The sequence below is a fragment of the Sorex araneus genome, chromosome 1, assembly GCF_027595985.1.
Source record: "Sorex araneus isolate mSorAra2 chromosome 1, mSorAra2.pri, whole genome shotgun sequence".
Taxonomy (NCBI): Eukaryota; Metazoa; Chordata; class Mammalia; order Eulipotyphla; family Soricidae; genus Sorex; species Sorex araneus.
This window is the reverse complement of record NC_073302.1, coordinates 374,423,854-374,451,431: the sequence shown is the minus strand read 5'-3', so window position 1 is coordinate 374,451,431 and position 27,578 is coordinate 374,423,854. Positions and strand designations below refer to the sequence as shown.

Below are 27,578 nucleotides of genomic sequence, written 5' to 3'. Positions count from 1 at the left end.
TCTGTTCCACTCCATCACTACTCTAGGTGATTTTTGAAACCAGTCACTCATTATTTCAGAAGAATATTACAATAAAGTGACAGTATTATTACAACTTTGTGTGCTAATGTTACTGTATACTTATTAAACACTTTTAGTAGGGGTGATACTACCTATAATTTATATTTTTGTATTATTGAAAACCTTTGTCCCTGTTGTCTTAAATTAATATTAACTGTTATCTGGAATACTTTGGTGTTTTTTTCTTTCTCATTGTAGTCACTTGATTTGAAATTTCAGCAAAATGCTTTTGGGAGCTACATTAAGAGAAGCAATCTAAAATGATCTATTCCCTATTCTCCAGATGTTTTTATATTTTTTATCTAAGTGTGTTGACCGTAGAACTGTGTGGCTCAGTATGATAGCATTAGTTGCATTGACTGTTTTAATAATAGAAATTAAATGAAATTAAACGTTTAGTTATACTCACCACATTTCAGTGGATCAATAGCCACAACTGTCAAGCAGCTACCACATTGGAGAGTATGGCTCCAACACACTTCCCTCTCAAATAGATACATTTTTAAAATTTTAACAACAGAGATTGGCAAACTGCATTCTGGAGGAAACTCCCACCCCCTCATCCAGTTCACTTTGTAAATTAAGTTTCAGTAGAAGAACCATGACATTTGTTTAATTTGTCTTCTTTCAGGCTATCATAGGAGATTTGAATCTTCCCAGCTGATACACTATGTGGCCCATAAAACCTAACATTTTTTTTCTGTACATTTCACTGAAAAGATGGTGACCCCCCTTTTTTATTGTATATGTATATATTCATGAAGTTGAGGTGGTTTGAGTGGATGCTTACTATATGCATGGCATATATTATTAGTATGGTGTCATATAAGTCAGGTTTAAAGATAAACTCAACTAGAAAAAAATAAAGAGCAGTCTATTGGGGCAAACTACTGGGTTACTGAGAAGGGGCTCTTGTAGGGAAAACTGAAGATAAATCCTTTGCTGGTCATGATCACAATCACGAAGTCCCATTGATCATCAATTTCCCAAGTGGGCTCAGTAACCTCTCCATTCGTTCTATTCCTGAGATTTTAGAAGCCTCTCTCCACTCGGGCTTCCCAAGGATGCCGCATTGGAGGCTCTTTCAGGGTCAGGGGAATGAGATCCAGCTTGTTACTGGCTTTAGCATATGAATACACCATGGGAAGCTTGCAAGGCTGTCCCATGTGGGCAGGAACTCTCAGTAGCTTGCTAGTTTCTCCCAGAGCGAGAAGTAGATCATAAGATATCGAGCGGCTGCAAAGCGGCCACGAGCTTCTGGGAGCTTGCTTTTAAGTCTCTGGATGTTGGCTATTGATGGGATTACACACACCTGTGTTTCTCTGCCGGTACATGCATGCGTGATGCCTGTCCGAACATGTGGAGAGGGGCCTTGAGCATGGCTATGGCTAGGTTCTGGTGGTCTTCGGCTGCTGGGAGCTCTGTTCGGGGCGGGGAGGGAAGCTGGAGCCCATCCTCTCCAAGGGGCCCCTGGAAAGACAGCCAGGCGTGCGGGCAAGAGACTCTGCCTTTGCTGGTAGAGAAAATTATTTGCAACAGGGAGAAAGTTGAATGATGTCAGGTCAGCATTGAACTGTCAGCACTTTGGATGAACTGCTACTTAAGGTAAACTGGGCCACTGACCAAATTAGCACAAAGACTGAGACCCATTCAACCCATTCATGTTGTTGGTCCATTATCAGATCCAGAGTTTGGGAAGGTTAGAATCTGCAAAGGACAAAAGATAGCAGATTATTAAGTAAGGTAGAGTGAAATATATCTAATATGTTGAATGTACAAATACTTTGATTTACCTTTTCTGTTTTGTTTAAATTAGAATTAAATGTTAATTTCATTATGGAATACCTAGCTTCAAACTTTTTTTCAGCCTATTGGATTATTTTCATATCTTAATGACCCTGGATCTTGCGGGATTTTCAAGAAAAGCGCTGTTTCAGATGACGTGAAATAGTTGACTCTTATTTTGCTTTTGCCATTTTATGTACAGATTTGTTGTTTTGTTTTGGGTCTACACCTGGTTGTACCCGTGCTTACTTCTGATTCTGCTCAGAGATCACTCCTGGTGGGACTAGGACACCATATGAAGTGCAAGGGATGGAACCTGGGTTGACCTAATGTAAGGCAATCTCCCTACCCACTGCCTTTCTCCCTGTGCCCCTAAATAAAGCTTTTCAGAACTGTTCAATTTGGGTAATTTGTGCTGGCCTTGTTTTTTGTATTTAAATCAAATCTTCATGATACACAGTTCTCCAGACAAATTTGACTTTGAGGCATTTGTTAAACTCAATGAGTTTTGGTTTTGTCTTTTAATTTTTTTGCTTTCAAGTCAGTAAATTTTAATACATTCTAAGAAAATGATCTATTGGAACTCTCTTTCTTATTCTCTGCTATTTTCCCAGGTTTAAGCTAGCACAGCTTCTATTCAAAGTGCCCTTGTTATTCTTTGGCCGGGGCGTCAGTGAGTGCCTTATAAAGGCTGACCCTTCCTGGCCAGATTATAATGTAGCACGGAGAACTAAATTTAGCGGGAGCCAAGCCTCTGCTCTAAATAGTAACAGCTAAACAGTAGAGACTTGGTGAACAGAATCACTTTATTTTTAGTCTTAGTACCTGTAGGTGAGTCTTTTCTTTTTCATTTTGTTTTAATATTAGTTGTAATGGCAATCTTTCCATAATTTTGATATTATATTCTATCATTTTTCTTGTAGAGTATATTGAGGGTGTGAAACATAAGCCCACAAGAAATGGGCTGTCAAAAAATTAATATGTTTTAGAATGGAAGTATATACAAAAGCTAAAGATTTTGAAATAGAATGATTCCCTCCTAGGTTTGTGTTTGACAGCAAAAAAATAAAAATTGGGCAAAAAGATAGTCATTAGGGATTTATAGGGTTTCTATTCTTCATATATATATACATATACATATGTATATATATATATATTTTTTTTTTTTTTTAACAGAGAATTCACACTTCAGAGATGCTTTGTTCCAATTACAGAGTGAAAACATGTGGTCAGTCTTTCCCCGGAAAAATTTAGACTCTTCCTGGGTTTATATATCACTAAGACACCAACCTGACTAGTGTTTTTCTTTGCTCACCCAAGAAAATCTTTATATATTTGTTGTTTTGGAGGAGATGCAGAAGAAGGAGAAAGCCCACATGTATATTCATATTTATATATTTTCATTGCATGGTGTGAGATGTGTGTGCATGCTCTCCTTATTCAGTAGTTGTGATACTATGAAATGTTTGCTCATGCAGAGTGTATCTGTTGAAAATCCCAGCGAGAAAATTTCTGAATGAGAGTTTTACAATGAATACAGGTGTTCTCTTTCCAATATTTCATTGCTTTGGTTTTATGTAGCTGCAGTTCACACAACCTCCCCATAATACACTGAGTCCCTTTCTCTATTTTTGTTCTAGGTCTGTGGTTCTGTTGTTTCACCTGTCACATAGAACTGTAAATATTTGATTTTTATTTCCTACTAGCCTCTGTTTCCTTGATGGCATGGTTTCTGGCTTAGTCACCTTCATTAAACATTATACATTAAGCTTATCTTAATAAGTTCGTTTGTAGAGTTCTCTCTACTTAAAGTAAGTTACTTTTTCGATTTATTCCTCCATTTTTAATTAGTTTAGTTTCACTTTTTAAATTACAGTTAGTGCTGTCAGTAACTTTTTCTTCCTTTTTTTTTTCTTTGCATTTTGTTGTTTTTTTTGTTTTGTTTTGTTTTGGGGCCGCACTCTGCATTGCTAGGGGTTTAGTCCTGGTGGTGTTCAGTGGACCATATGGGATGCATGGATGGCAAGAGCCCTACACTCTCCACTCTCTCCCACCCCATCATTGATTTTGTTGTTGGTGGGTTTGGTTTTTTTGTCTTTAGGCCAACCCAGCCATGCTCAGGGCTTACTTCTGGCTCTACATTCAGGGATTACTCCTTGCAGTATTCAGTGGACCTGGATGCTGGAGATCAAATCCGGGCCAAACCATGTGCAAAACAAATGCCCTGCTTGCTATACTCTTAGCTCCAACCCCTCAATCGGTGATTTCTATGTGAACATAGATGTGTTTCTTCTGGGTGTAAGAAGATAAACTTGCTACATGTATTGAATTATAATTTTTCATTTACTTAATAAAAAGGACTTCGAGAAGCAAACAGTTTGTTTAAATACTATAAATTGTCTTGCTTGTGTAGTGGTAAAAATAAGAAAAGAAAATCTAGTAAGTTTCAAATTACAATTTAAAAAAAAGTTTTGAAGGTAACAAGATGATTTGTTTGAATCAATTACATTGTTTCCCACACAGCTCCCCATGGCTTATTCAATATGCCAAAAACAGTAACAACAAGTCTCACAATGGAGACATTACTGGTGCCCACTTGAGCAAATAGATGAACAATGGGAGGACAGGACAGTGGACAGTGCAATTACATTGTTCATTCTTCATAATTTAGGCTATCTAGGCATATTTCTAGCAAGCTTATTCTCAATTTGTAAGAGTTTTTTTTTCTTTTTTGTAAAAGGTCTAATAAAACAGATTTTCACTTTTTCCAAAAATAATTTATGGAATTTTTAAAAATTTATTTTAAAATAGAAAATATCAAAGCCTCAAGTTTTATCTCTTGGGTCACTGTCACTGTCACTGTCATCCCGTTCTCATCGATTTGTTCAAGCGGGCACCAGTAACATCTCATTGAGAGACTGATTGTTACTGTTTTGGGCATATCCAATACACATGGGTAGCTTGCCGGGCTCTGCCGTGCGGGCTCCATACTCTCAGTAGCTTGCCGGGCTCTCCGAGTAAACAAATAAAAAATCTGTTAACAATTGCTTGAATCCTGACTTATTTTCCTGACATAGAAGAGCAAATATTATAGATACCCCCTTTAAACAATTATATTTTATATTCTTTTATTCAACTTTTTCTCATTTAAAAATATGTCTTGAGCGTCATTCTTGTAGAATCAGCTTATTTGAAAATTATTTCTTAAGTGCTTTTTCCTTTTTGTTTTTGAAGGTAAGAACACAGTATTGAGTAAACCCTACAAAAATCCCTACCCTTATGGAGGTTGCACTCTCACCAGGCAAATGAACTGCAGACAATGAATAAAAGTAAAACAGCACATAATACTAAGGACTTATAAGAGCCATATAAAGCTAGAAAGAATTAGTCTGAATGGTCAGGGAAGGGATTTTTGAAAAGGAGGCATTTGAATGAGAGCAGACAGTAGGTCTTATGACTACATGGAGAGGAGCCTTCCTAGAAGGCTGGGGACCCTGACAGAAGAGGGAGAGCAGTATGGGGGGGACACAGGAGTGGCACAAATGTTCAATGAGAAACCCAGAGGTAGTCAGGATGCTGGAAAGGTCAGTCAGATCTAATTCATTTCTATTGTAAAGCTACATGGTGTTCTATTTGATAACTGCATCATAACTCACCTAGTCAGACTTACGTTTTTCATGTTTTAATGATGCCAATAGTACTGGAACAAAATATTTTTACACATACATGTATTTTCTTGCTTATGTGTTTATGACTATAGAATAAATTACTAGTAAAGGAATTGCTATACATATAAATAATTATTTCTGAAAGAATAATCAATGTGGGCCACACTTCAGATGCTTACTGGCCTTTTGTTTTTATATAAGCTACTTATTTTAAATAAAGAATCATTTTTTTTGTTTCAGAAATTTTATGAATAAGCATCAGAAGCCAGTGCTAACAGGCCAGCGGTTCAAAACTCGGAAAAGGGGTAAGTTGTACTACATGTTTATTGACTCAAATATATAAAATCTTGGGCAGATACTTTTATTATCCAACTGACCTAACTGTAAATCTTGTGGTATCTGGATATAGACCGTGAAATTCTGCACTCAAGTGTCAGAACTACAGGTTATTTAGGTGCTTCTCTCACAATCTTGATATGTAAGAAATATTTGAAAAATAATTATATTTAGTCTGTTTTGCATAATGATATGCATTCTCTTTAATATAAGAATTTTTTTTTTAATTTCATTGAATCACCATGAGATAGTTACAGGCTTTCATGTTTGGGTTACAATCATGCAATGATCAAACACCCATCCCTCCACCAGTGCACATTCCCCACCACCAATATCCCCGGTATACCCCCCCTTTCCCACCCTTCCCCTGCCTCCACAGCAGACAGTATTCCCCATACACTCTCTCTCTACTTTTGGGCACTATGGCTTGCAACACAGACACTGAGTTTAAACAAGAAACATGATATGCAGTTACTAAGTCTACCAATGCAGGAGTGACAGGAAAATATGTAAGGAAGTATTTTATAGGATCTGAGAGATAGTACAGGGAATAGGGTGCTTGCCTTGCATGTGACTGACCCGGGTTCAGTTGCCAGCATTTCATATGTTACCCTGATCCTGACCAGGAGTGATCCCTGAGTGCAGAGTGAGGAGTAAGTTCTGAGTACCACAGTGTGTGGCCCCAGAGCCAGAAATAAAGTCTCATGTATAAAGATACATAATGGTCTATTGCCTTTCTGCAGGCCTCATTGCTGGTTATGAAGACTTTGTGCAATAATTATGAGGAGCTACTGTTGAACTGATGACCCAGGGCATCTGCCTGGGGCATTTCCAGTGTTGAGGCAGCACTTGGCACTGGGAATTCTCTTACAGTGCTGTGCATGTAGCGAGTCTAGTCATGTTGAAAGAGAAGTAGGATTGAAAGAATTTACACAACTCACTAGATGACAGTAAGAATGAATTTGTCTATAAATGCTGTAGGCCGGAAAGCTTCATATGACCACTACAAAGTGAAATGAATGAAATTTAAATAACAAAAAAACAGTTGTTTTACTCTCTCTCTCTCCTTTTTCCGCTTTCTTTCCCCTTCATTTCTTCTTCCCAGTAAGCCAAGTACTGGTTTAACTTGCGTCACCTCCCTCTACTTAGTCCTCTTCCAAATTGTGTTCCTCCTACATTTCCCCTGTGAAATGGAAGGTCCTTTGAATATGAGGTGTTGCAACCAGCCAGTATGCATTTATTATCTCATTGTGTAAGGTAGGCTAGAAGGGGAAACGATATAGGTGACTGAAAAGAATTTAAGAGAATAGAGTTTAGAAACACACACACACACACACACACACACACACACACACAGAGTATTAGGGCTACTGATATAATACTTAACATGTGTCCAGCTGGGAGGCCCATTGCCTGCCTGCTAAGGGAATGTGTTCATCTCGGGCTGGATCTCCAGTACTAGTAGTTTTATTAGTCTGATGTTGATTCACTTTAACTGAGCTAAGAGGACACAAGAATGTCTTGCATAATAGCAGGCAAGATTCAGCAAGTTAAAGGAGCCCTTTTTTATAATCTGGCTTCACTTAGAACCATAAAGTTTTCCGCATGTCAGATTTTCTGTGATTTATCTGGTGACCCACAGAGTGCTGCCTGTATCTTACTACTGCTGGAGTACTCAGAAGTTGCCAAGAAATTATTTGTTGGCAGATCTGGATGTGTGGCAGTCAAGTCTGTTTGTTAGAGATTTAAACAAAAGCTTCAGCCATTTTGTGAGAAATTGCTGACTGGGTTTGAAAAAAAGAAAGTCAACTTCTTTTTTTTTGTTTGTTTGTGTTCCTCATATGATAGTGAATAGCCTCGTGGTGGTTTTCTGTGCTTTTCTTTACTATCATAACGAGGCTGATCACTTCAGCTGAGTGGTCAGCAGTTTTGTGGCGCTAACAAGAAAATCACCCAAGGATGTTGCAAGGTCATTTTGATAGCTGTTTTCTGAGGATCTCTCCAATAGGAAACTGTGACCAGGCAAAACTCACAGTGTCTGGTGCCAAGTCAGTGCAGACATGTACTTTTAATTGCTTAGCACTGAGATTGAATATTATGGTGGCACATAAGCATATGGCACTCTAGTCTGACCTTCTTCTTCATGAAATCCACACATCTTCTTTGCAGTGTGTTCTCTGAAGAGATTTGGCTTTCCAGTGTGGCTTTTGAAAATTAAAATGAAGAACCTCAGGCCATTGTTACTTTAGCTAAATGAAATATTATAATTATTGAACTTGCCTTCCTGTCAATTTTTTAGGAAATGATTAAAATTAGTGACAGTTGGAGAGGAAAAAAGAAAAACAAACCCTTCGGGCATGCAACATAAAAGTACATATTCATATTTCTCTCTTGAAAGTTTAGCTCTGTGCTGGCAACTTTCAGTCTCATTTACAATAACTGGGTTTACCAAATTATCTGATGAGTCTTTTAATGTATGTGAAAAAGGGTAGTGTGTGTTAAGAAGCATATTTCTTACTATACTCAGCAACCTTCCGAAAGGGATATGAATTATGTTATTTTTTTAATGAACAATTTGGAAAATCCTCCACTACTTAGCCATTGTAGTTGCTCCCAGAAAAATGTATGCAGTTCGTTAAGTTACTGGCATACTGGAGTTGAGAAATATGCCTGTTTCTCTGTCAGTGTTAGGGCTATTGCTAAGTGTCACACTTATGACTCACCAGTGCTATAAATTTGAGACCCTGCCATATGGAAAGTAATGGAGCCAGTAGCAAATTTTTGTTAGACTGTCTTCAAACACAGAATAAGTTTTGTTACATAGACTCTTGTTTGAGATGACAAAGAGCTTTTGCACAAAGAAGTCACCCTCTTTCCTAAAACTTCTATTACAATTTTCTACATGAGACTATTCCTCCCGATGGACACTTTCTTTAGCAAAAGAGTTTTCAAGCCATATGTGACTAATCTGACACAATGCACTGTGTTTATTTTTAATGTCCTTCACCCATAATATGCCCCTTTCTTCCTTTAAATTTCTTTGCAAATTTTCTGGAAAGGTATAGCCAGAGTGTGAAGGTGGTTTTTATAAACATAGTTTTTAAAGCTCTCTTAGATTCAAAACAAAGTTTTGAATTATGCATGAATTCTTAGTAGAGTCTTCAATTGTACCTTATTTGTCGACCTATTTTTTTTTCTGCTGCCTCGGATTTCTAATTTTCAAACCATAACACTTGTTTCTACAACCTGAGTCAGCCTGGAAGCATGTTGTAAGGGTATACCCTCAAATGATTTTAGAAGTAAGTCACAAAACTTAACATGAATTTTTAATTTTCATGTTTTCATACTACAGGGGAGGAAACGTTGTTCTCCCAAAGAAAAAGAGTATTGCAGATTTCTTTAGTTTTGTGTAGTGGCCAAAATTTCCTAAGTCAGTTGCTCCTATTCATAGTCAGTAGTTACTATGAATTACCCCCTCTGCAGTTACTCGTGATCTTTCTCTAGTTTCTCTTCTCTCTCCTCTCTCTCTACAAGATCCTTATTCTGTTTGTTCTGTAATCAACATTTGCATATTTTTTGCTGATGGCATCAAAAGGACTTTATATCTTTTTCATAACAAATAGCAGTTAATTTGTGCCTGTCCTTATGGTATCTTATGCTGCCTGACTCTGACTGGTAATGGGAGTGTCATTTTTTTGGTTCTGATGCTGTGGTGTTAACTCCTTACATCCCGTTCTTTTTATTGGACCATTGCAGATTGTTGATCTGTATCTACCAGACAGTTTCTGTCTGGCTTCTAAATGTATTATATCTAAGTGATACATATGGTTTAAAAGTAGCCAAACTCTTCTGTAAGATATGTAAGATTAGAAAATCTCTCTTGAGGGGGCTCTTTCAACCATTTAACTGCGTGTTTAATATTTACACTCATGTAGCCAGGTAACCTCCTGTGACTTAGTTTTCAGTTTCTTTTGGAGGCCTTGTCTATGTGCTGCCTACCTGTACTATGTCCTTCCATTATGTCACAGTCTTTGCTAAGCTATTTAGGATTTGTATTATTAAGACTTTATACATGACATTCACAGCACAACTATATTTAATTACTTTTTTCTAATATTTTATCTTTTTTGATAATGTAATGCTTCATCTTATTTGTGCTTAGTTTCTTGTCCTTTTCGGCTAACTCAGTGAGCCTGTATCATTTGTTATGTAAATCTCTTATTACAAACATTTTAGTAGGTCTAACAGTGTATTATATGGAAGAAATGCTTCTCATATATTGCATTGTATTCTATTAGAAAACTCAATCCCTGTATAGCTGCCAAAGTACAATGCTTGAAATGTTCTCTGACTGACTGCCGTGCTGAGGAGTGCTCTATGTGTCTCATGTTTTGTTTTGTTTTTTCCTTTCCTGAAATCAAATGATTTAGAACTACTTATTTTTGGGTTTGGGGCCATACTCAGATGTGCTCTTTGTGTATTTCTGTCTCTGCTGAGGGATCACTCCTGGTAGTGCTCAGGGTGCCATATGGAGCACTGAGATTAGAACCTGGGTCTACTGTGTTCAATGCAAGTGCCCTACCTGTTGTGCTGTTTCTCTGGCCCTCAAGAGAACTACATCATATCTTTATCTTTAAAGTCCTTAAGAACCTTTCCATGGGATCCACAAATTTAAAACTTCATAAAAATGCTATGATATTAATTGACTTGTTCACATTCTCTCATGAATTTACAGAAGACATTTTCCAAAGGAAATGAAATGTATGAAATCACTATACTTTGAATGTGGTAAATTCAAGAATTCATTTATCTGACCATTAGCCAAGTATTAAAAAATTTTTTTCAAAAGTTGGATATGCAACTCATATCAGATTTTTTTCACTTAATATTTTAAATATCTGTTTTAATTTCAAGAAATCTCCAGCTTAAAAAAAAAGCAGCTTGGACTCTCAATTATTTTTTGAGTATATAGGGATCATAAGACCAAAATATATAAGAACATTAGCACGTAGGATATATATACAGACATAACTCATGATATGCATTGCATAGTTAAGTTTCATGGAACAATTTGTATTGTGAAAGGGTGTTTTCTTTTTATTTCCTCCAGTCTGTGCTTATATATTCACCGTTATTCCTAAGTGTTTCTGCCTCCCTTATTGTTTTTTAATATCTTAGATACAACAAATTTTACATATTTTCCATCAAGTGTTTAGATTTCATATACTACTTCACCTGTATAAATTGCACAAATGACCAATCATTTTTCATTATATATTAAAATAGCATTTATATTCTCCTGTGACCCTTTTAAGCAGAATTAATTTATTTATATAAATGTTAAGGCAGGGAATTAAAAATTTAGTAGGAAAGTTTAAATTGTCTCTAACTTTTGAATCATCATACCATATAAAGAAAAAAGGAAATGGATGACTGCATTGGGAAATGTGTATAAATAAGGACTAATGTCATAACTTTTGCATTACAGATGAAAAAGAGAAATTCGAACCCACAGTTTTCCGGGATACACTTGTCCAGGGGCTTAATGAAGCTGGTGATGATCTTGAAGCTGTAGCCAAGTTCCTGGACTCCACAGGCTCAAGATTAGATTATCGTCGCTATGCAGACACACTCTTCGATATCCTGGTGGCTGGCAGTATGCTTGGTAAGTCAAGCATTATAGCAACTTATTGAGCATAGATTGGTTGCATGAAAGTAGACCTCTCAAGGATCTAACTTCTCTAAAATCTCAATTACTTATAGAACTAGGTACTAAAGTCTGCATCTCACGGGGAAGTGTAAGCTAAGGAAAGTAACTCAGTTGAGTTTCAAGTTGCCTATCTCTGTGATAAAAGTAAAGTTGACTTCGTGTAACTCTTTTTACCGAAAGATCTCTTATCAAAGTTAAATCAATGATGGTATTTTTGCCTATTTTATAACACTTTTTGTATATCTAGTGCCTAATCCAGAACTTTTGCTTATCTAATCATCCATTGCTTGTAACTACCATTGAGACTTATTCAACATTGAATGTGGAAAGTTGAATTATAGATAAAAGGAACTTTATTCTATTTTAGCACATCTATTTGATGATACCAAGTAGGCCATGGGGGAAAGACTTAGAAAGAATAAAATACTCTCTTAGCAGTGCAGCTGCTGGGTAATCAGATACATATGGCAAGGAGTCAGAGTGCATTCTGTTCAAACTTGCGTGGATAACTGGGTTAGCAGGGGAGGGAACATTTAATGCCTACTCAAGGAGAAACTCATGAGATCCACTATAAAAGCTAGCTCTGGTTCATTGTGGGTTGATGAGCTGAAGTCTAATAAAATATTATCCAGCCTAAATAGAGACCATGTCCTAATATCATCAATAACTGCATTGAGAATAAGTAGATTAAGTTCATTGAGTAAATTTTATTCTTTAGCTTCCATAGTAAAAGTTGTACTTTGAAAAGAATGAGGATTACAATGATGAGATCTAGAAAAGGTAAGTAAATGAATAGCACCCTTAGGTGCCATGGCGGTAGTATAAAATGGAACTACCAATTTGAACTATCTTAGAAACATAGACAAATACTTAACATATGCATCTAAACATGTGCACCTTTTCATGAAAAAAAAAATGTTAACTACTTTGGGATTCAAATTGTGGACACAGAAGCTAGGCGTGTGCTTTAACATTGAGCCATATCTGCAGACTGTCTTAGGAAATTTGTATGACTCTTAGGGACTTTTCCCATTCTTCCTGAAATACAGGAATTGTTCAGGTCTACAAATACTGTTCTCATTTTAGCATTATCCTAGCTACAATTTCTTTTTTATTTATAGCCCCTGGAGGAACACGCATCGATGATGGGGACAAGACCAAGATGACCAACCACTGTGTGTTTTCAGCAAATGAAGATCATGAAACCATCCGAAATTATGCTCAGGTAAAGACCTCCCCTCACTTCCCTCTCCTTTTTGATTTTTTTTTTTTTTTAAAGTCTGCCAAGCAGTGCTGTGGGCCCAGGAACCACTCTCAGAAATATTTGCCTATTTAGGCAGGAGCTTGATTCTGTGTAAGGACCCTGGATACTGGGCACCATCACGGACATTTGGGCAGTGCTTAAGGAAACCTTGTGTCCCGGTGCATGCTTTATATGCACTCCCAACTGCTAAATCTTATCTCTAGCCCCGGTATGCCGTTTTTAAATGAAAATGTTAGAGAACTCTTAAACGTACACACAAAAAATAAATAAATAAACACACTCAGTTACCTTCTTAATAAGACAATGGGCATGAAACTATAACAAGGTTGTCATTTGGCAGGGGCTTATTTTTACTTCTTATTGTATGGGACACTGAGGAATGAGATGCCACATTGCTGGTGGGGTTACAAATTGTTTTAGGAAGGCCTATTTGGCACTCCTTCCACGGTACATTTCCTTTAGCCTAGAAATTCGACTCTTAGGACGTTTTACTTTAGATAATGTCGCACATATGTAAAATAACACATGTAGTGCTGTTCTCAATAGGGTTGCTTTTAATAATATGAAAGGATGAAAGCCAGGTGCCAATTAAATTAGGTTTGTGATTCATAGTAACAGGCTATTACATACCTACTAAAATGAAAGCAGCAAGAAGGTATTTGAAATGTATAAAACGTATAAATGATTCATTACCACAGGAAATAAAAAACTGCAAGTCATTAAGAAAAAGACAAATATCTCATTAAAAAAAGACAGAGACATTTCAAAGAGAAAATGTGGGGGAAAAAATCTGATGACTTATTTAAACTCAGTAGTAATTAAGGAAATATTATTTAAAAACTTGAGGTATTCTCTGGCATTTATTAGAGTAACTAAATTAGGAAGGAGAGTCAGGACTCGGAGAAGTGGACAGTGTGCACTGACTGTCCAAGAAAGCTGAACATATGTGCGTTGTGATACTCCAGCTTAAAATCCTTTTCCGATTTTGATTCCTATTACTGATTCAGAGAGAACTGAATCAAACACAGCGGGTAGGGCATTTGCCTTGCATGCGGCCAACCTGGGTTCGATTCCACCTTTCCTCGGAGAGCCTGGCAAGCTACTGAGAGTATCCCACCGGCACAGCAGAGCCTGGCAAGCTATCTATGGCGTATTGGATATGTCAAAAACAGTAACAACAAGTCTCACAATGGAGACGTTACTGGTGCCCACTCAAGCAAATCAGTGAGCAATGGGATGACAGTGATAGTGACAGTGATTACTGATTCATCGTAAACTCAGTTACTAATCCCCACAAGTCTCAAATGACAAGACCTAGATCTTGTTATCGTAACTTTTCAAAACACAAATGAAAAAGGTCATAGGAATTAGCCCCGTAGCTTAGTGATTGCAATTTAGGTGTTATTTGGCTATTAAAATGGAATAAAATACGCAAAAATCAAGTAATTGGGAATATGTGGCCATTAAAAGTTTAAACATCAAAAAATTTTAATTACATGTAATGTTAGCAAAGTTATTTATTTCCCATTTTCTAGTTAAGAAATCTGTGACTGTAAGATTGAAAAAAAAAAAGGAAATCTTTGAAAATGTGTCAAAAGAGGAAGTATTTGGGATCAGATAGAAGAGTTTCTACCTGGGACCCAGAGATTTTTGATTTGACTCTGTAAATGGTTACAAACACCTTGGTTAAATGAATATTAAATTCTGTATTGTCAGTTCAGAAGCCAAGTTCTTATAAATTGACTCCTTTTTTTGTCTGTAGTTAAGGGCATTTTACTAATAATCAGAATTTCTGAGTTTTATTTGTGAGCTCTAATATTTAGAAACAATTTCCATGTCCGCCAAATAATGATGTTTTACCTGTCTCACCCATCAGCATAGAACTTTTGTTAAAGTTAATTATTACAGAATCTGGAAAGACAGTACAACAGGTTGGACTCTTGCCTTGCACACAGTTTACTCAGGTTTGATTTCCCCCCCCCCCAACCTGATATGGTCCCTTAGTCCCACCAGGAGTGATCATTGAGCACTATTGGGTATGGCTCTAGAACTAAAAATAAAAGTAATTAAATTTTTATAAGCACAGTGTGTTTTATGGACTACTACAATTTTACTGATGAACTTCATTCTTTGTTTTTTCTTGCTGCATTTTTTTTCTTGTTGCATATTAATTTCTTTCTCGAGTAGTCATTACTTCCCCATTAAGGGCAGTATTCTAATTTTTACTCCCAAAGTCCACCTTGATTATATTTAGGAGTAAGTACACTGAAAGTTAAATGAGAGCATATCATTTGGATATTCAAGAAAAGAACTATATTTAGAAATCATTTCTGTGCTTATTAAAATAACATATACAAAATGTGTTTCAATAAAAACATGTTAGTGAACTTGGGCTACAATAACACTACTGTAAAAATACTTAATAACTGGTGAGTCTAAACAAGATTTTAGTTCTCATAATTTGGGAGGTTGAGAAGTCCACGGTCAAGATGCTGAACAATTTAGTTTCTAGTCACGACTCTCCTCCTGGCTTACTTATAAGACCATCAGTCTTACTAGATTCAGATTCCACTCATATAACTTTATTTAACCTGAATTGCTTCTCAAGACTTTACCTCCAAATAGAGTTGTTTGGGGTATTAGGTCCTTAAGGTATGATTGAGGGACACAAACATTCAGTTCATCTGAATAAAAAAACATCGTTCCATTTTAAAGAGCTTAGTTGCAATACCCTGCTTAAGGATTCTAACTGGATTGTGGGGTTATATAATCATTTTAGTATCATTGAATTATGTCTTATTTTAATCATTTGCTGAAAATAGACTTCTGTCCCTTGGAGTACAATCTCGCCTGAATTCTTATATTATACTTTTCTCCTTATGACTATATCTGTAACCCCTTCATTTTATTTATTTTTATCTCTGCATTTTATAGTTTTAAAATTATATTCTTTTTGTTTTAACACATTCTTTTTTGTTGTGTACCTGCTTATTGTTGAGTTTTCTTATTCTGCATGTGTATTTTGATTAATTTTTCTTCCCAACATCGTAATAATTATTTATAATGATTGTAGCATTCATATCATAGTATGAGCAAGTTTAATAGTACATCTGTATTTTGTAGATATTTGTTCTAGTTAAGTTGCATTTTTGTTACTTGTGCTTTTTCAAGAATTGTGATATTTTGTTATTTTATTCTTTGTTTAGGTCTTCAATAAACTCATCAGGAGATATAAGTATTTGGAAAAGGCATTTGAGGATGAAATGAAAAAGGTAAAACTTGAATGTAATGTTCTACCTTTTAAGGTGATAAAATGAACAGGAAAACTTTCTTTTGCAATACTATTTAGAAATGTCATGGACAAGCTAGTTTTATAACATATTTTTAGTACTTATTGGATGAAAAATAAAATAGATCATTAGCTAATAGGAAGAAATATATAATTAACTTTGACTTTTTATTCTGTAATGTAAGACACCATATTTTAGGAATAAAACAGCATTTTATTTAAGGAATGTTATCCACAAATCTTAAAATAAAAATTGAAGATGTCAGATATGCAAGAAGAAAGTAAGCATAATTATAAGAATTACTTATAATGTATAGTAATAAGTATGCCCTCATAGAACCAAAATTAAGTCATTTAAGTTAGTTGAAGCATGTGAAAGTACATAATGCTCAAGTAATATTCAGTAACATTAATTTTAGAAGTTACTGTAAGGCAAAAGATAAAGCACATCTTTGTATATGAGTGTATATGAACGTAAATCTCAGAGTTTTTCTCATCTGAAAAATAGCAGTAAGAATACATGCCTTCTAGTTGTGATGGGAATGAACAAGGTAACAAATGTAGTGGCTAAAGTAGTAACTGGCTCTATCTAGTAAATGGCCAGATGAACAGCAGTGCCTTGTTAAAAAGCTTTCTTTTCAGTATTGCAATGTGTTCCCTCTTCTAATTTGTAATTCTTTTATATTCTTTTATAGAGGACACTAACTCATTACAGATTTATATTTTGCTTTTTCCTTGTTTTAGATAACTGAGCTTTAATAATCTGGAATAAAGGAATCACCATATCTACTCTGTTACTTTTTTCTCTCTTCCCCTATTTAAAATGGTTACACATATAATGAATATTTTGTCTGTAAAATCATTTTTGATTAAAATTTCATATTCTCAGCACCTAAATCTTTCCCATCCCTTGCTGCTTCGTGCTGGTGTGGGGACAGATGGTGCTACAATACCAGCAGAGGAAATCCAGATGGGTCATTTCCATTTGTCTTGGGGCCTGTCTCTACAACTCTGCCACATTTTGAAGAAAAAAGAGAAAATTCACATTCTCCATGACCTGGCATTCCCAAAGAATAATTTAGCATGAAGACATAAAATCTAATATACAGATGTTCATCACAGAATTGAGAAATAACGTAAGAGGCACCAGTGGGAGACTTAATAATTAAACTGCAACCTATCCATAAGGTGACTGCTATGCAGTCTCAACGAATGAGGCAGAACCACGTGACCTGACTAGGGAATGTGCCTGTGGTAAACTTGGAATAGCAAAGTGCAGAGCAACAATGCAGTAGTAATTTAACCTTAGGCAAGTTACTTTATGCCTCACTCTTCTATAAATTGAAAATCAAGGTTCTTGTGGGTAGAAATACTAGTAAATTGTGCTCAGACCAGTTTGTATTTCACTCAGTTTTAGCTATTACTAGCATATAATTAAGTAAAAGGAATTTGTATGGATACATGTCATTATTTGTGAAAAGCAGACTGTGTAAGTTCATTTTGAAGAACACACATTGAACAGTTAATGTTAATTTAAGGGAGTAAGAATAGAGCTTCTGTCGCTAGGGTTTTTTTGGGAGGAGAGGTGATTGTCGGGGGTGAGACAAATCCAGCAGTGCTCAGGGGCTGCTCCTTCTTTGGATATCACTCCTAATGGTGCTTGGGACCTTGAGCTGCTGGAGAGCAATCAAATCTTCGCCCTCCTTGCAAAATATGTGCTCAGCCCATTGAGCTCTTTCTCTGGCAGGAGTGGAAAGGACAAATGTAGTCTATCACATTGCTGAGTGCTTAGAGCGTAACAGGTGCTTGGTTGAGAGAAGAAATCAGGGGCCACGAAGACAGATTCTTGCCTCCAGGCAGGTTACAAGGTACCACATACAGTCGCCTAAGCACTGTAAGGAGTGACCCCTGAGGATAGTATCAGGAGGAGTAAACCCGGAGCACAACAGGAGTGTGGTCAAAAAATCAGAAAACAAAATATTTTCATAGGAATAGGTGTGATTTTTTTTCTTTTTAATGGTATAAAGCATTCAAATAATTATCTGGCATTTCTACGATATGGGCAACACCTGATTGTAATATAATTGAGCACCATGGAGATTAATTTATAGAAATAGAACTTTTGTGCATATTTCAGAATTGAGTATTTTAATGAGATCCAAATAATTAGTGAGCAGTAGCTGTCTAAATAGTTTTTAAATAACACTTGTTTGAGTTAATTTGCTCAGTTAATTTGAGCTATTTCTTATTATTAACTTACATGTTACTCATTCACTTGTATCTTGATCATTCTTATAACAGAAAAAGGCCAGATTGCTTATAGTTTTATTGTTATAGAAAGTTCATAGTTTTTAAAGTTTATAGGTTTTTGTGTTTTGCCTTTCCCCTTTCTGGTGCTCCCTAGAGTCACTGATGCCTAATTCTAATTCTTAAAAGTGACTTTATAATTCATTGAGACTGTAATAGCCATATATTGGAAGAAAAATGGACTTGTTTGAGTTGCTGCTGCTTCACCATTTTATGCTTGGAGAGACACATAAGTGATGTGCAGTTTCTTTTAACTGTTGGGAATTGTAAATTAATACTGCACTACTCACCACTACGCAGAATTACTGGAATTTTGTTGGCACTAAAATACATAAGCCTATATTGATGCCAGTGACTTTTTATTAGTAATGAAAAAAGTCAACCATGCCTTTGATGTTAGATCATGCAGGATCTTAGTAACATGTCTGATGACTGATGAAATGGAAAATAACCATGGAATACGGTCACAGCTCCAGGTGGGGGAGGATTGGAAACGAATAGAACATTCCAGAAGACTCCATTCAAAAAAGGAAGTTGGTGTATTTCACCCCAAATTTTTTTCCTTTTTACCACTTTGGAATTACTCCTTGCAGTCTCATTACTCTTAAGGTAACACCAAGACCCAGATGTCCTTAAGCAACATCTTCATCCACTCATTATCCCTCCAAAATTGCTCAGAGACTTTTCCCCTTTTTTTGTTCTGTTTTGTTTTGGGACCACAGCCAGCGTTGCTCAGGGTTTACTCCTGATTCTGTGCTCAGAATCACTCCTGGCGGGGTTATATGTGGTTCCAGGGATGGAACCCCGGCCAAGGGTGTGCAAGGCAAGCACTCTGCCACTCCAGCCCTAGAGACTTTCTTTGTTAGGCACTTTCCTTTACCTCAAACTCCATCCAGCAGGGCTAGTAATTAACCTGTTTGATCTAAAAAAATGCCAAATATGGGGGCTAGAGAGATAGGGTTATAGGAGATTGGGTGCATGCCTTGCAAGTGCTGACTCAGGTTTCATCCTCAGCACCACCTGGTTGTCTGAGCATCAATGTGTGGCTCTTAACACCCCCAGGCATCACTGTGTGGAACCCTGTGCCCCCTAAGCATTGCTCAGGACTCCTCTTTCCCCAAAAGAAAGAAATGCCAAATTTGAGTCACATTATTTATTAAAGTACACCAAAGCACCTGGAGGGAAAAGATTAAGTGGCTTAAAGCACCTTTTGCAAACACACAGCCTGGTGTGCATAAGCACCACAAAAAAAGAGTGATGCCTGCAGAAAACTGCACAACTAAAATTATTTCCAAACAGTTGCCTGAGCACCACAATGACCGTGATGAGCTCCACAGCCGTCGCTTTTGTGCCTCAACTAAGAGTGTGGTGGGGGAGCGTGTACATAAACACTGCAGTCAGAGCCATGCGGATCTCAGTGAGGTCTGTGACCTGGCATACAAGTGTGGGAGCTGCCTTGGGACTCACCAAGCACAACAGAGAATGTGCAAACACCACTGCCAGATGTGTCCACCACCCCTGGACATTGCAACAGGAAAGGGGCAGAGAAAAATAAATAAGAAAAATAAGAAAAATAAAATAAATAACAAATATAAAAATTAAAAAGAAAAAAAGAAAAAGAAAAGAGCAATAAGAATTTAGAAAAACCCTTTCTTACTCAATAGCCTTTGTTTTAAAGAGTATTATGTACTGTGAATGCAAATAATAAACTTTAACAACAATGATATTCTTTTCTGCATTCACACTAGAGTATGTAAGAGCAAAATTTATCATTGATTTTTTTTTTCACATTGGTCAGTTTGTTAAACTATAATAGCCTGGAGAAAATGAGTTTGGGCAAGGAGGGCACCCAAAGAAGAGAAACATAGTGATAGTTTAGTGGGCAGGACATTTGACTTGCATGCAGCCGGCCTGGGTTCAATTTCCAGCATCCCAGATCACCTGAGCAGCACCAGGAGTGATTCCTGAGGCAGAGAGCCAGGAATAGATCCCTGAGCACCACCGGGTGTGACCCAAAAAGCAAATAATAATAATAATAATAATATGTTTCAGAAAAAAATATGTTCATTATGTCATATTTAATCCTTTGTCATATACAAAGGCAAATGTAAATCATTTTTATAAATTACTTACTCTGTTCACTGCATATCTCTTACCTCTTCCTCTTCCAGAGTGCTTTCTATAGCTGTGCATAAATCTGGAAGATATGCTATGACTGACCAAGTCACTTTTTATACTGTCCAGTGTATAGTTGTCTCCACTTACGTAGATCCAGTGGAAAATATCAGTGATTTGCTGGTGTCTTACTAACAACGGGTTTGCATTATTGTTTGTTTCCCTCTGTAGTCCTTTGCTTTCTACACATGGTTTCTTTTGTTTGACCCACAGCTTCTCCTCTTCCTGAAAGCCTTTTCTGAAACTGAGCAGACAAAGTTGGCAATGCTGTCGGGCATCCTGCTGGGCAATGGCAATCTTCCCGCCACCATCCTCACCAGTCTCTTCACCGACAGCTTAGTCAAGGAAGGTAATAACTTGTGTTTTCTTCCCAGTCACAGTGGGAAATAAAAGCAGATCCTCAGTTAGAGAAATATGGCACCTCTACTGCCCAGCCATCCCCCGAGCAAAAGAATGCCTGTCTTCAAACAACAGGCGGGTTCCGTATGTTTATTGTGGAAAGTTCAAAGAAAAATGTATGCCTACCTGGAGAGAGAAAAAAAAAGTTGTATATTTTGTATGTTTGATGTAAGACTCATTTTCTGGGTCAAATGTCCTGAGATTTACCTGGGTCAAGCCATTTCTGCTCAACTGACTAGTTTCTCCTTATAGATTTGGTGAGACAATGCTTCCTTGTGTAGGAATGGGGTGCTTTTTGAGACATTTAATCTTTCTACCTTCATGTAGAAAGGGCCAGCCCATAGGTCTGTCTTCATTGAATGTAGCAACCAAAATGTCTCGTTCCAAAGTATTCCCCAAAACTCTTTTTTTCCCTTGATTTTCCCTGCTTAGGGCAGTTCAAAATCTGTCAAGTTCTTGTGCTCACATGTTGATTTTTTAGTTACATTTTTTTTAAGATACTCACGATCTCAGTTTTCGAAGTCCAGATGGCTACATCAAGAATCTTGGCATATGAGTAGTTGATAGGCATGCATATAATATTAGTTGGTTTACAGAATAAAACAAATGTAGTCTCTCAAAGGAGGATAATGATAATATTGAATTTATAGTCTAACACAAAAGAGGGTTCCCCCCCCTTTAGGAAAAAAAGTTAATGAGTAAAGCAGAGATATAGGACACTGGGTAAGGCATTTACCTTGTACGCAGATAGAACCTGGGTTCTATCCCTGGCTCTGCATTTGGTCCCTTGAGACCCTTCAGGAATCGTGATCCTTGAGTGCAAAACCAGGAGTAAGACCTGAGCACCGCCAGGTATGGTCCAAAAACCAAAAGGGAAAAAAAAGATTATTATGCTGACTATTACGTTTATTTTTATTTAGTCATACCAATTTATGTGGATTTTATATTGATTGTATGCACTCGTCAGTATTTCAACCTCTTGTTAGCGAGTTGATAGCAAAACTCTCCAGGTTGTAAACTGTCTTAGAGTCATAACCTTAAATTTTTTTCACTTGATTCTTCTGATTTTTCTTTTAGTTGTTTTTGAGTTTGGGGCCATTCCTGGAGGTGCTTCTGGCAGTGCTCGGGGAACTATATGGGGTGCTAAGGATTGAACTTGGGTCAGCTGTGTGCAAGACAAGTGCCTTAACCACTGTACTGTCTCATTGGCTCCCTCCTTTCTTTTTTCAAATGAAGATAATCATGCAGAGTTAGTATCCAGATGACAAACTGAGGGGCCAGAGCAATAATAGTACGGTGGGTAGGGCATCTGCCTTGCACACAGGCAACCGAGGTTCAGTTCCCACTACCTCATATGGTACCCTGAGCACAGCCAGATATAACCAAAAACCAATAAATGCCTTACCCACTGTGCTATCTCTCCAGCCCCTAAAATACTTTTTACAAAAATTAAAATTGTAAATGATGAATATTCAGCTATAATTGTATATTTGTCATTAATATTCTTTTTTTTTCTTTTTAATTTTTTAAATCTTATTGAATCACCATGAGATAGTTACAAGCTTTCATGTTTGGGTTACAATCTCACTATGATCAAACACCCATCCCTCCACCAGTGTGTCATTAATATTCTTTACTAATATTATTTAGAAGAAAATTGGTTAACATTTCATTTTACGTGCATGAAATATTTGTAAGACCTTTGGATCACTGTGCTAAGTATGAATTATTAGTGAACCCCAGCGTGAAGTAGAAAAACACTAGAAAGTACTGTTTTTGACTGTGGTAAAATTACACACTATTACATTTATATCAGTTATATCAGGTTAGAATTAGAATGTCTAATTTTGGAAAAATAACTTTTTACGTTTTCATGAAATGCTCTCCTTTTAATAATAAAAAGAATACAAGTGTATGAAGAGAGGTTATTTAATGGCTATTTTCCTTTTCTTCCAAATTGTTATTTATTCATTTAAGAAACTTAATAGGAAATATTACTTTGTGCATCATTGCAAATGGTTTTGCTTATGAAAGGAATAAAACTTTCTTTTAATATAGGCATTGCAGCCTCATTTGCTGTCAAGCTTTTTAAAGCATGGATGGCAGAAAAAGATGCCAACTCGGTTACCTCTTCTTTGAGAAAAGCCAACCTTGACAAGAGGCTGCTGGTAAGTATTCTCTAAATAAGACGTGGGGGTTGCTAGTCCTCATCAGAAATAAATTCAGTAGAGAGGACTTCGTATAAATCCAGATTTCATGTTGATTTTATTGTTTGTCCCTCCCCCCACCCCACCCCCAGCCAGTGTTTGGGGGACCCAGTGGCCACTCTTGGTGATATTCAGCCAACCGGGCTTATGGGTCAGTGCTCAGACTGAGGATATGGTGCTGGAGACCACCAGGGCCGCCCCAGCTCTGCATAAGGCTTCCATGGACTCACCTGTCAGTGCTCGGGAGGTCATGTAGTGCCATGGACCAAACCCCTTCTTGGGACTTAAGCACTCTACTACCACTTAGCCATTTTGTTGACTATTTGGGCTGGGGGCAGGGGGTGGGGAGGAGGGTTTAGACAGCACCTGGCAATGCTCAGGCATGACTCCCAGCTCTGCACTCAGGAATTATTCCTGGCAGTGGTCAGGTGACCATCTGGGATGCCAGAGATCTAATCCAGGTTGGGGCAACATGCAAGGCAAATGCCCTACCCATTGTACTATTGCTAGGCCCCTTGTGTTGATTTTTTGAAGGGCCTTACTACCATTATTATAGCCATAGACATTATTGCTCTAAAGGAGATACAATTTGTCTCATTTTGGTTGTCTTTTTTATACCCTTCGTATAAATCACAATGAAATATTGCTCTTACGTAGTCAAAGGAGAAAAAGTAAATGGAGGAAATTTATGTACCACTTCCTCAACAATTCTGCCCAATCCTGTTACCCTGAGATCTCTCTAGTCTCTCACCTCTTCACGTTCAGTTAATGTATATCCAGCGTGCACCCTCACCCTCAGCTTTGTTAAAAGCTACGTGGTTCGCCAGATTTGGGAGATTGGTTAGTAAAGTATGTTGAGTAGAATTTTTCAGCAGATTAAGAGGGCTACCTTTTCTAATTGTTCCATACTTCTATTGATTCTCTTTCTGATACTTTTCTTTAATGGGCTTCTCTATAAATGAACTATTTTTCTAAAAAGGAAAAAAAAACTCTATCTTTGGATTGATGTCAGCAATTCCGACTGTGCAATACAGCAGCTAAAATGCCTGAATCTGTGTTGAATTGCAGCATGGTTCCATCATCTATTTTTGGATGACTGTAGAAAGAAATTAGTTCCACTTTCATTTGTTATTGAAATTAATGAATTGATCAAATTTGAATCATAGGGAATATAGACACTTTGTATTTGAAGTTTGTTGTCAGGTGTTAAGATTGAGTAAAATAAAGTCCCATCAGTCACATATCATTAGACATTTGAGATGTCTTAAGTAGGAACTGGGCTGCACTGATTTCTTTTTTTTTTTTTTCCTAAAATTTTATTTTATTTTTTTATTTATTTTTTTTAAATTAGTGAGTCACAGTGAGGGTACAGTTACAGATTCAAACATTTCGTGCTTGTTTTTCCCTCATGTGGTGTTCGGGAGCCCATCCCTCCACCAGTGTCCATTCTTCATCACCGATGAACCCAGTATCCCTCCCACCCCCCAATCCATCCCCCCACCCCACCCCGCCTCTGTGGCAGGGCATTCCAATTTGTTCTCTCTCTCTCTCTCCTTTTGGGTGTTGTGGTCTGCAATAGGGGTATTGAGTGGCCATCATGTTCTGTCACTAGTCCACTTTCAGCGCGCATTTCCCTTACCACGCGGGATCTCCACTCACAATTTACTTGGTGTTCCCTTCTCCATTTGGTATGACTTTCCCCCAGCGTGTGAGGCCAAGTTCCAAGTTATGGAGTCAACCTCCTGGTATTGTATACTACTATTCTTGGGTATTAGTCTCCTACTCTTTTATTTTATATTCCACAGATGAGTGCAATCCTTCTATATCTGTCCCTCTCTTTCTGACTCATTTCACTTAGCATGATACTTTCCATGTTGATCCACTTATATGCATAGTTCATGATTTCATCTTTTCTAACAGCTGCATAGTATCCCATTGTATAGATGTACTATAGTTTCTTTAACCAGTCATCTCTTCTTGGGCACTCGGTTTTCTCCAGGTTCTGGCTATTGTAAACAGTGCCGAGATGAACATATAAGTGCAGATGTCATTTCGACTATACTTTTTTGTTTCTCCAGGGTATATTCCCAGAAGTAGTATTGCTGGATCAAATGGAAGCTCAATTTCTAATTTTTTGAGAAGCGTCCATATTGTTTTTTAAAGGGGCTGGACCAGTCGGCATTCCCACCTGGGCTGCACTGATTTCAAAGGAATTGTTTTGAAATCTCAGCAGCAATTTAAGAAAGGAAACATTAAAGCACATCTGAAGCTCCTAATGATCATGATTACTGATTATATTTTTATTTCTCCAATTTTTTTTTCAAAGAAAAATAATTTGTCTTTGAAATGCTCATTTGCTCCCCCCAGTTTTTCTATGCAAAATGCAAGCAACAACTGTGCAGCATAAAAGGATTTCCTGCAAGTGGAAAAAAATCTGACTCTTACCCGCTTTTCTCTTCCAGTGTGCTCTGTGTATAAGTTTGTTGGTATATGGGATCAATTTCCAGAATACCTGAAAATAATTTTTAATTCTCATACTTGAGCTTTCAAATCACTTTTCTTTAGCTCTCAAAGTCTTTAAATAGCTTTCTGTAAAAACAATATTTTATTGAGATGTATTAAGATTTAAAGATTGTAGAATTCGATGACGGAAAAATAAGAAATCTATAGATTCTACTCCGTTTCTGCCACTGACAATAACTTTGGTTCGACATATATTTATAGTGCCTACTCTGTGCTGGGTGAGGACCTGAAAGTTTCACTAGAGAAAAGGCTAGCCAGTTTCCTTGCCCTCAAAGAATCTACTTTTTCATGAATGCAGGGTAGATTTCTGTGTAAAGGAGAAAAAAAAATTATAATGAGTAGTTTGCTGAGGAGGACGGAAGTTCACAAGGGAATGTTTTTCTTGTCCCTGAGCCTGTGGATTAGCTATATCTTGCCAAAGTCCTGCTTAAGTCAACATGCCTTTTTGTTCTGGGACCCTGGTCAGTCAGGCTGGGAGAATTGCCTTCCATCTGGGTCACATGGAACACAGGAGAATGATGAATCTGTCTCATGCATTAAAAACTCATGTTTCATTCATCAAAAGAAGTCACTGAAAAACATAACAGTGGGGAGAGAAATTTCAGTCTACTCACAGACTGCTTAACCACTAAAGGCAGCCACGAGAATAGGCTCCTCTTACTACTTCTGTAACAGAAAAAGTGTGAAGGGGTCAAAGCAAAGACACAGTCAATCTGTGGTCACTTGCTGCAGAATGCTCAGTTATTTCTATGAGCACAGGTCCTTAAAGACAGTAGGTAGAATTTGCCTAACACAATGAGATCTCAAAAAATTTTTTGAAATTTTACTTCCTTTTTGAAAACATAATGAGCTGTGCCGAGATTTCTGTGTCTCCTTATACTTAAGGTATGAGACACTTGGTGACAGCTTCTACCAGAGATGCTGTAAGCAGTCTGAGAACAGGGCAAATCAGTGGTGCTCTAGTGCTATACCTGCTAGAAATTTCCAACTCAACAAAGAGATAGGGACCTAGAGGGTCAGTTTCATGGTCACTACGGGAATGTTGGTTTAATTGCCACCCACAGCCTCATTGACTACACTAGTACATTTTAGGGAAAAAAAAATTAGCCTATTATCAGTTTAGTTAATTTACTCACTTCTCTCAATAATACAGAACAAAGGAAAAATAGTATAGAAACTTACAGAAGAGAAGGCATCATTTCACCAGTCACTCGAAAGGGGAACAGTGATGAAGACAGTGGCCAGAAACTTCTAGAGTTGGGAACATTTGAAGGAATCCAGCACACACATCCTTATTTTTATGGAGTCCACATTCTGTTGCAGGAAAGCAAACAATAAACTAAACAGTTCAAAGATGTAGTATTAAAAATGGGAAAGTGGAGCGATAGCACAGCAGATAGGGCATTTGCCTTGCATGCGGCTGACCCAGGTTCGATTCCCAGCATCCCATATGGTCCCCCGAGCACCGCCAGAAGTAATTCCTGAGTGCATGATCCAGAAGTAACCTCTGTGCATTGCCGGGTGTGGCTCAAAAGGCAAAAAAAAAAAGGGGGGGGAAGTGCTGCAAAAAAAGGAAATTAAATCAAAATGGCTAAAGTGTGGGGGATCCATTTCCAGCAGGAGGGAAGCTTATAATTCAAAATCATAATGTTTATGGGAAGGAACTCAGAAAAGTAGCAGTGTTTATACCATCTAACATCATCGTTTCTCCCTCCTGAGTAAGATAGAAAGCTTTGGGACAGTTCTCTACAAAATAGTCTATAATGTGATTTTAAGTTTCCATGATATGGTTATTCAGCATCACTTTGGCAGTTGTATTGGTTAGAGATAGATTCAGGAACAAAAGCAGAATCAG

At 37.2% G+C, this 27,578-nt stretch overlaps 1 protein-coding gene and 1 non-coding gene across 2 annotated transcripts in view; both read left to right on the top strand.

Annotated features, from left to right (window-relative positions):
• BZW2 (basic leucine zipper and W2 domains 2) overlaps nt 1-27,578 on the top strand; it is a 64,937-nt gene that overhangs the window by 20,844 nt on the left and 16,515 nt on the right. The window contains exons 2-7 of the mRNA XM_004602231.2: nt 5,754-5,818; nt 11,338-11,514; nt 12,681-12,784; nt 16,030-16,095; nt 20,808-20,943; nt 23,052-23,161. Coding sequence (XP_004602288.1) covers nt 5,761-5,818; nt 11,338-11,514; nt 12,681-12,784; nt 16,030-16,095; nt 20,808-20,943; nt 23,052-23,161 — 651 coding nt within the window. The 5' untranslated portion in view covers nt 5,754-5,760. The remainder of the gene's footprint in view (nt 1-5,753; nt 5,819-11,337; nt 11,515-12,680; nt 12,785-16,029; nt 16,096-20,807; nt 20,944-23,051; nt 23,162-27,578) is intronic.
• LOC129400965 (small nucleolar RNA SNORA55) lies at nt 17,001-17,134 on the top strand. Its single transcript, XR_008628009.1, has one exon. It is a non-coding gene; the product is annotated as a small nucleolar RNA SNORA55 (small nucleolar RNA).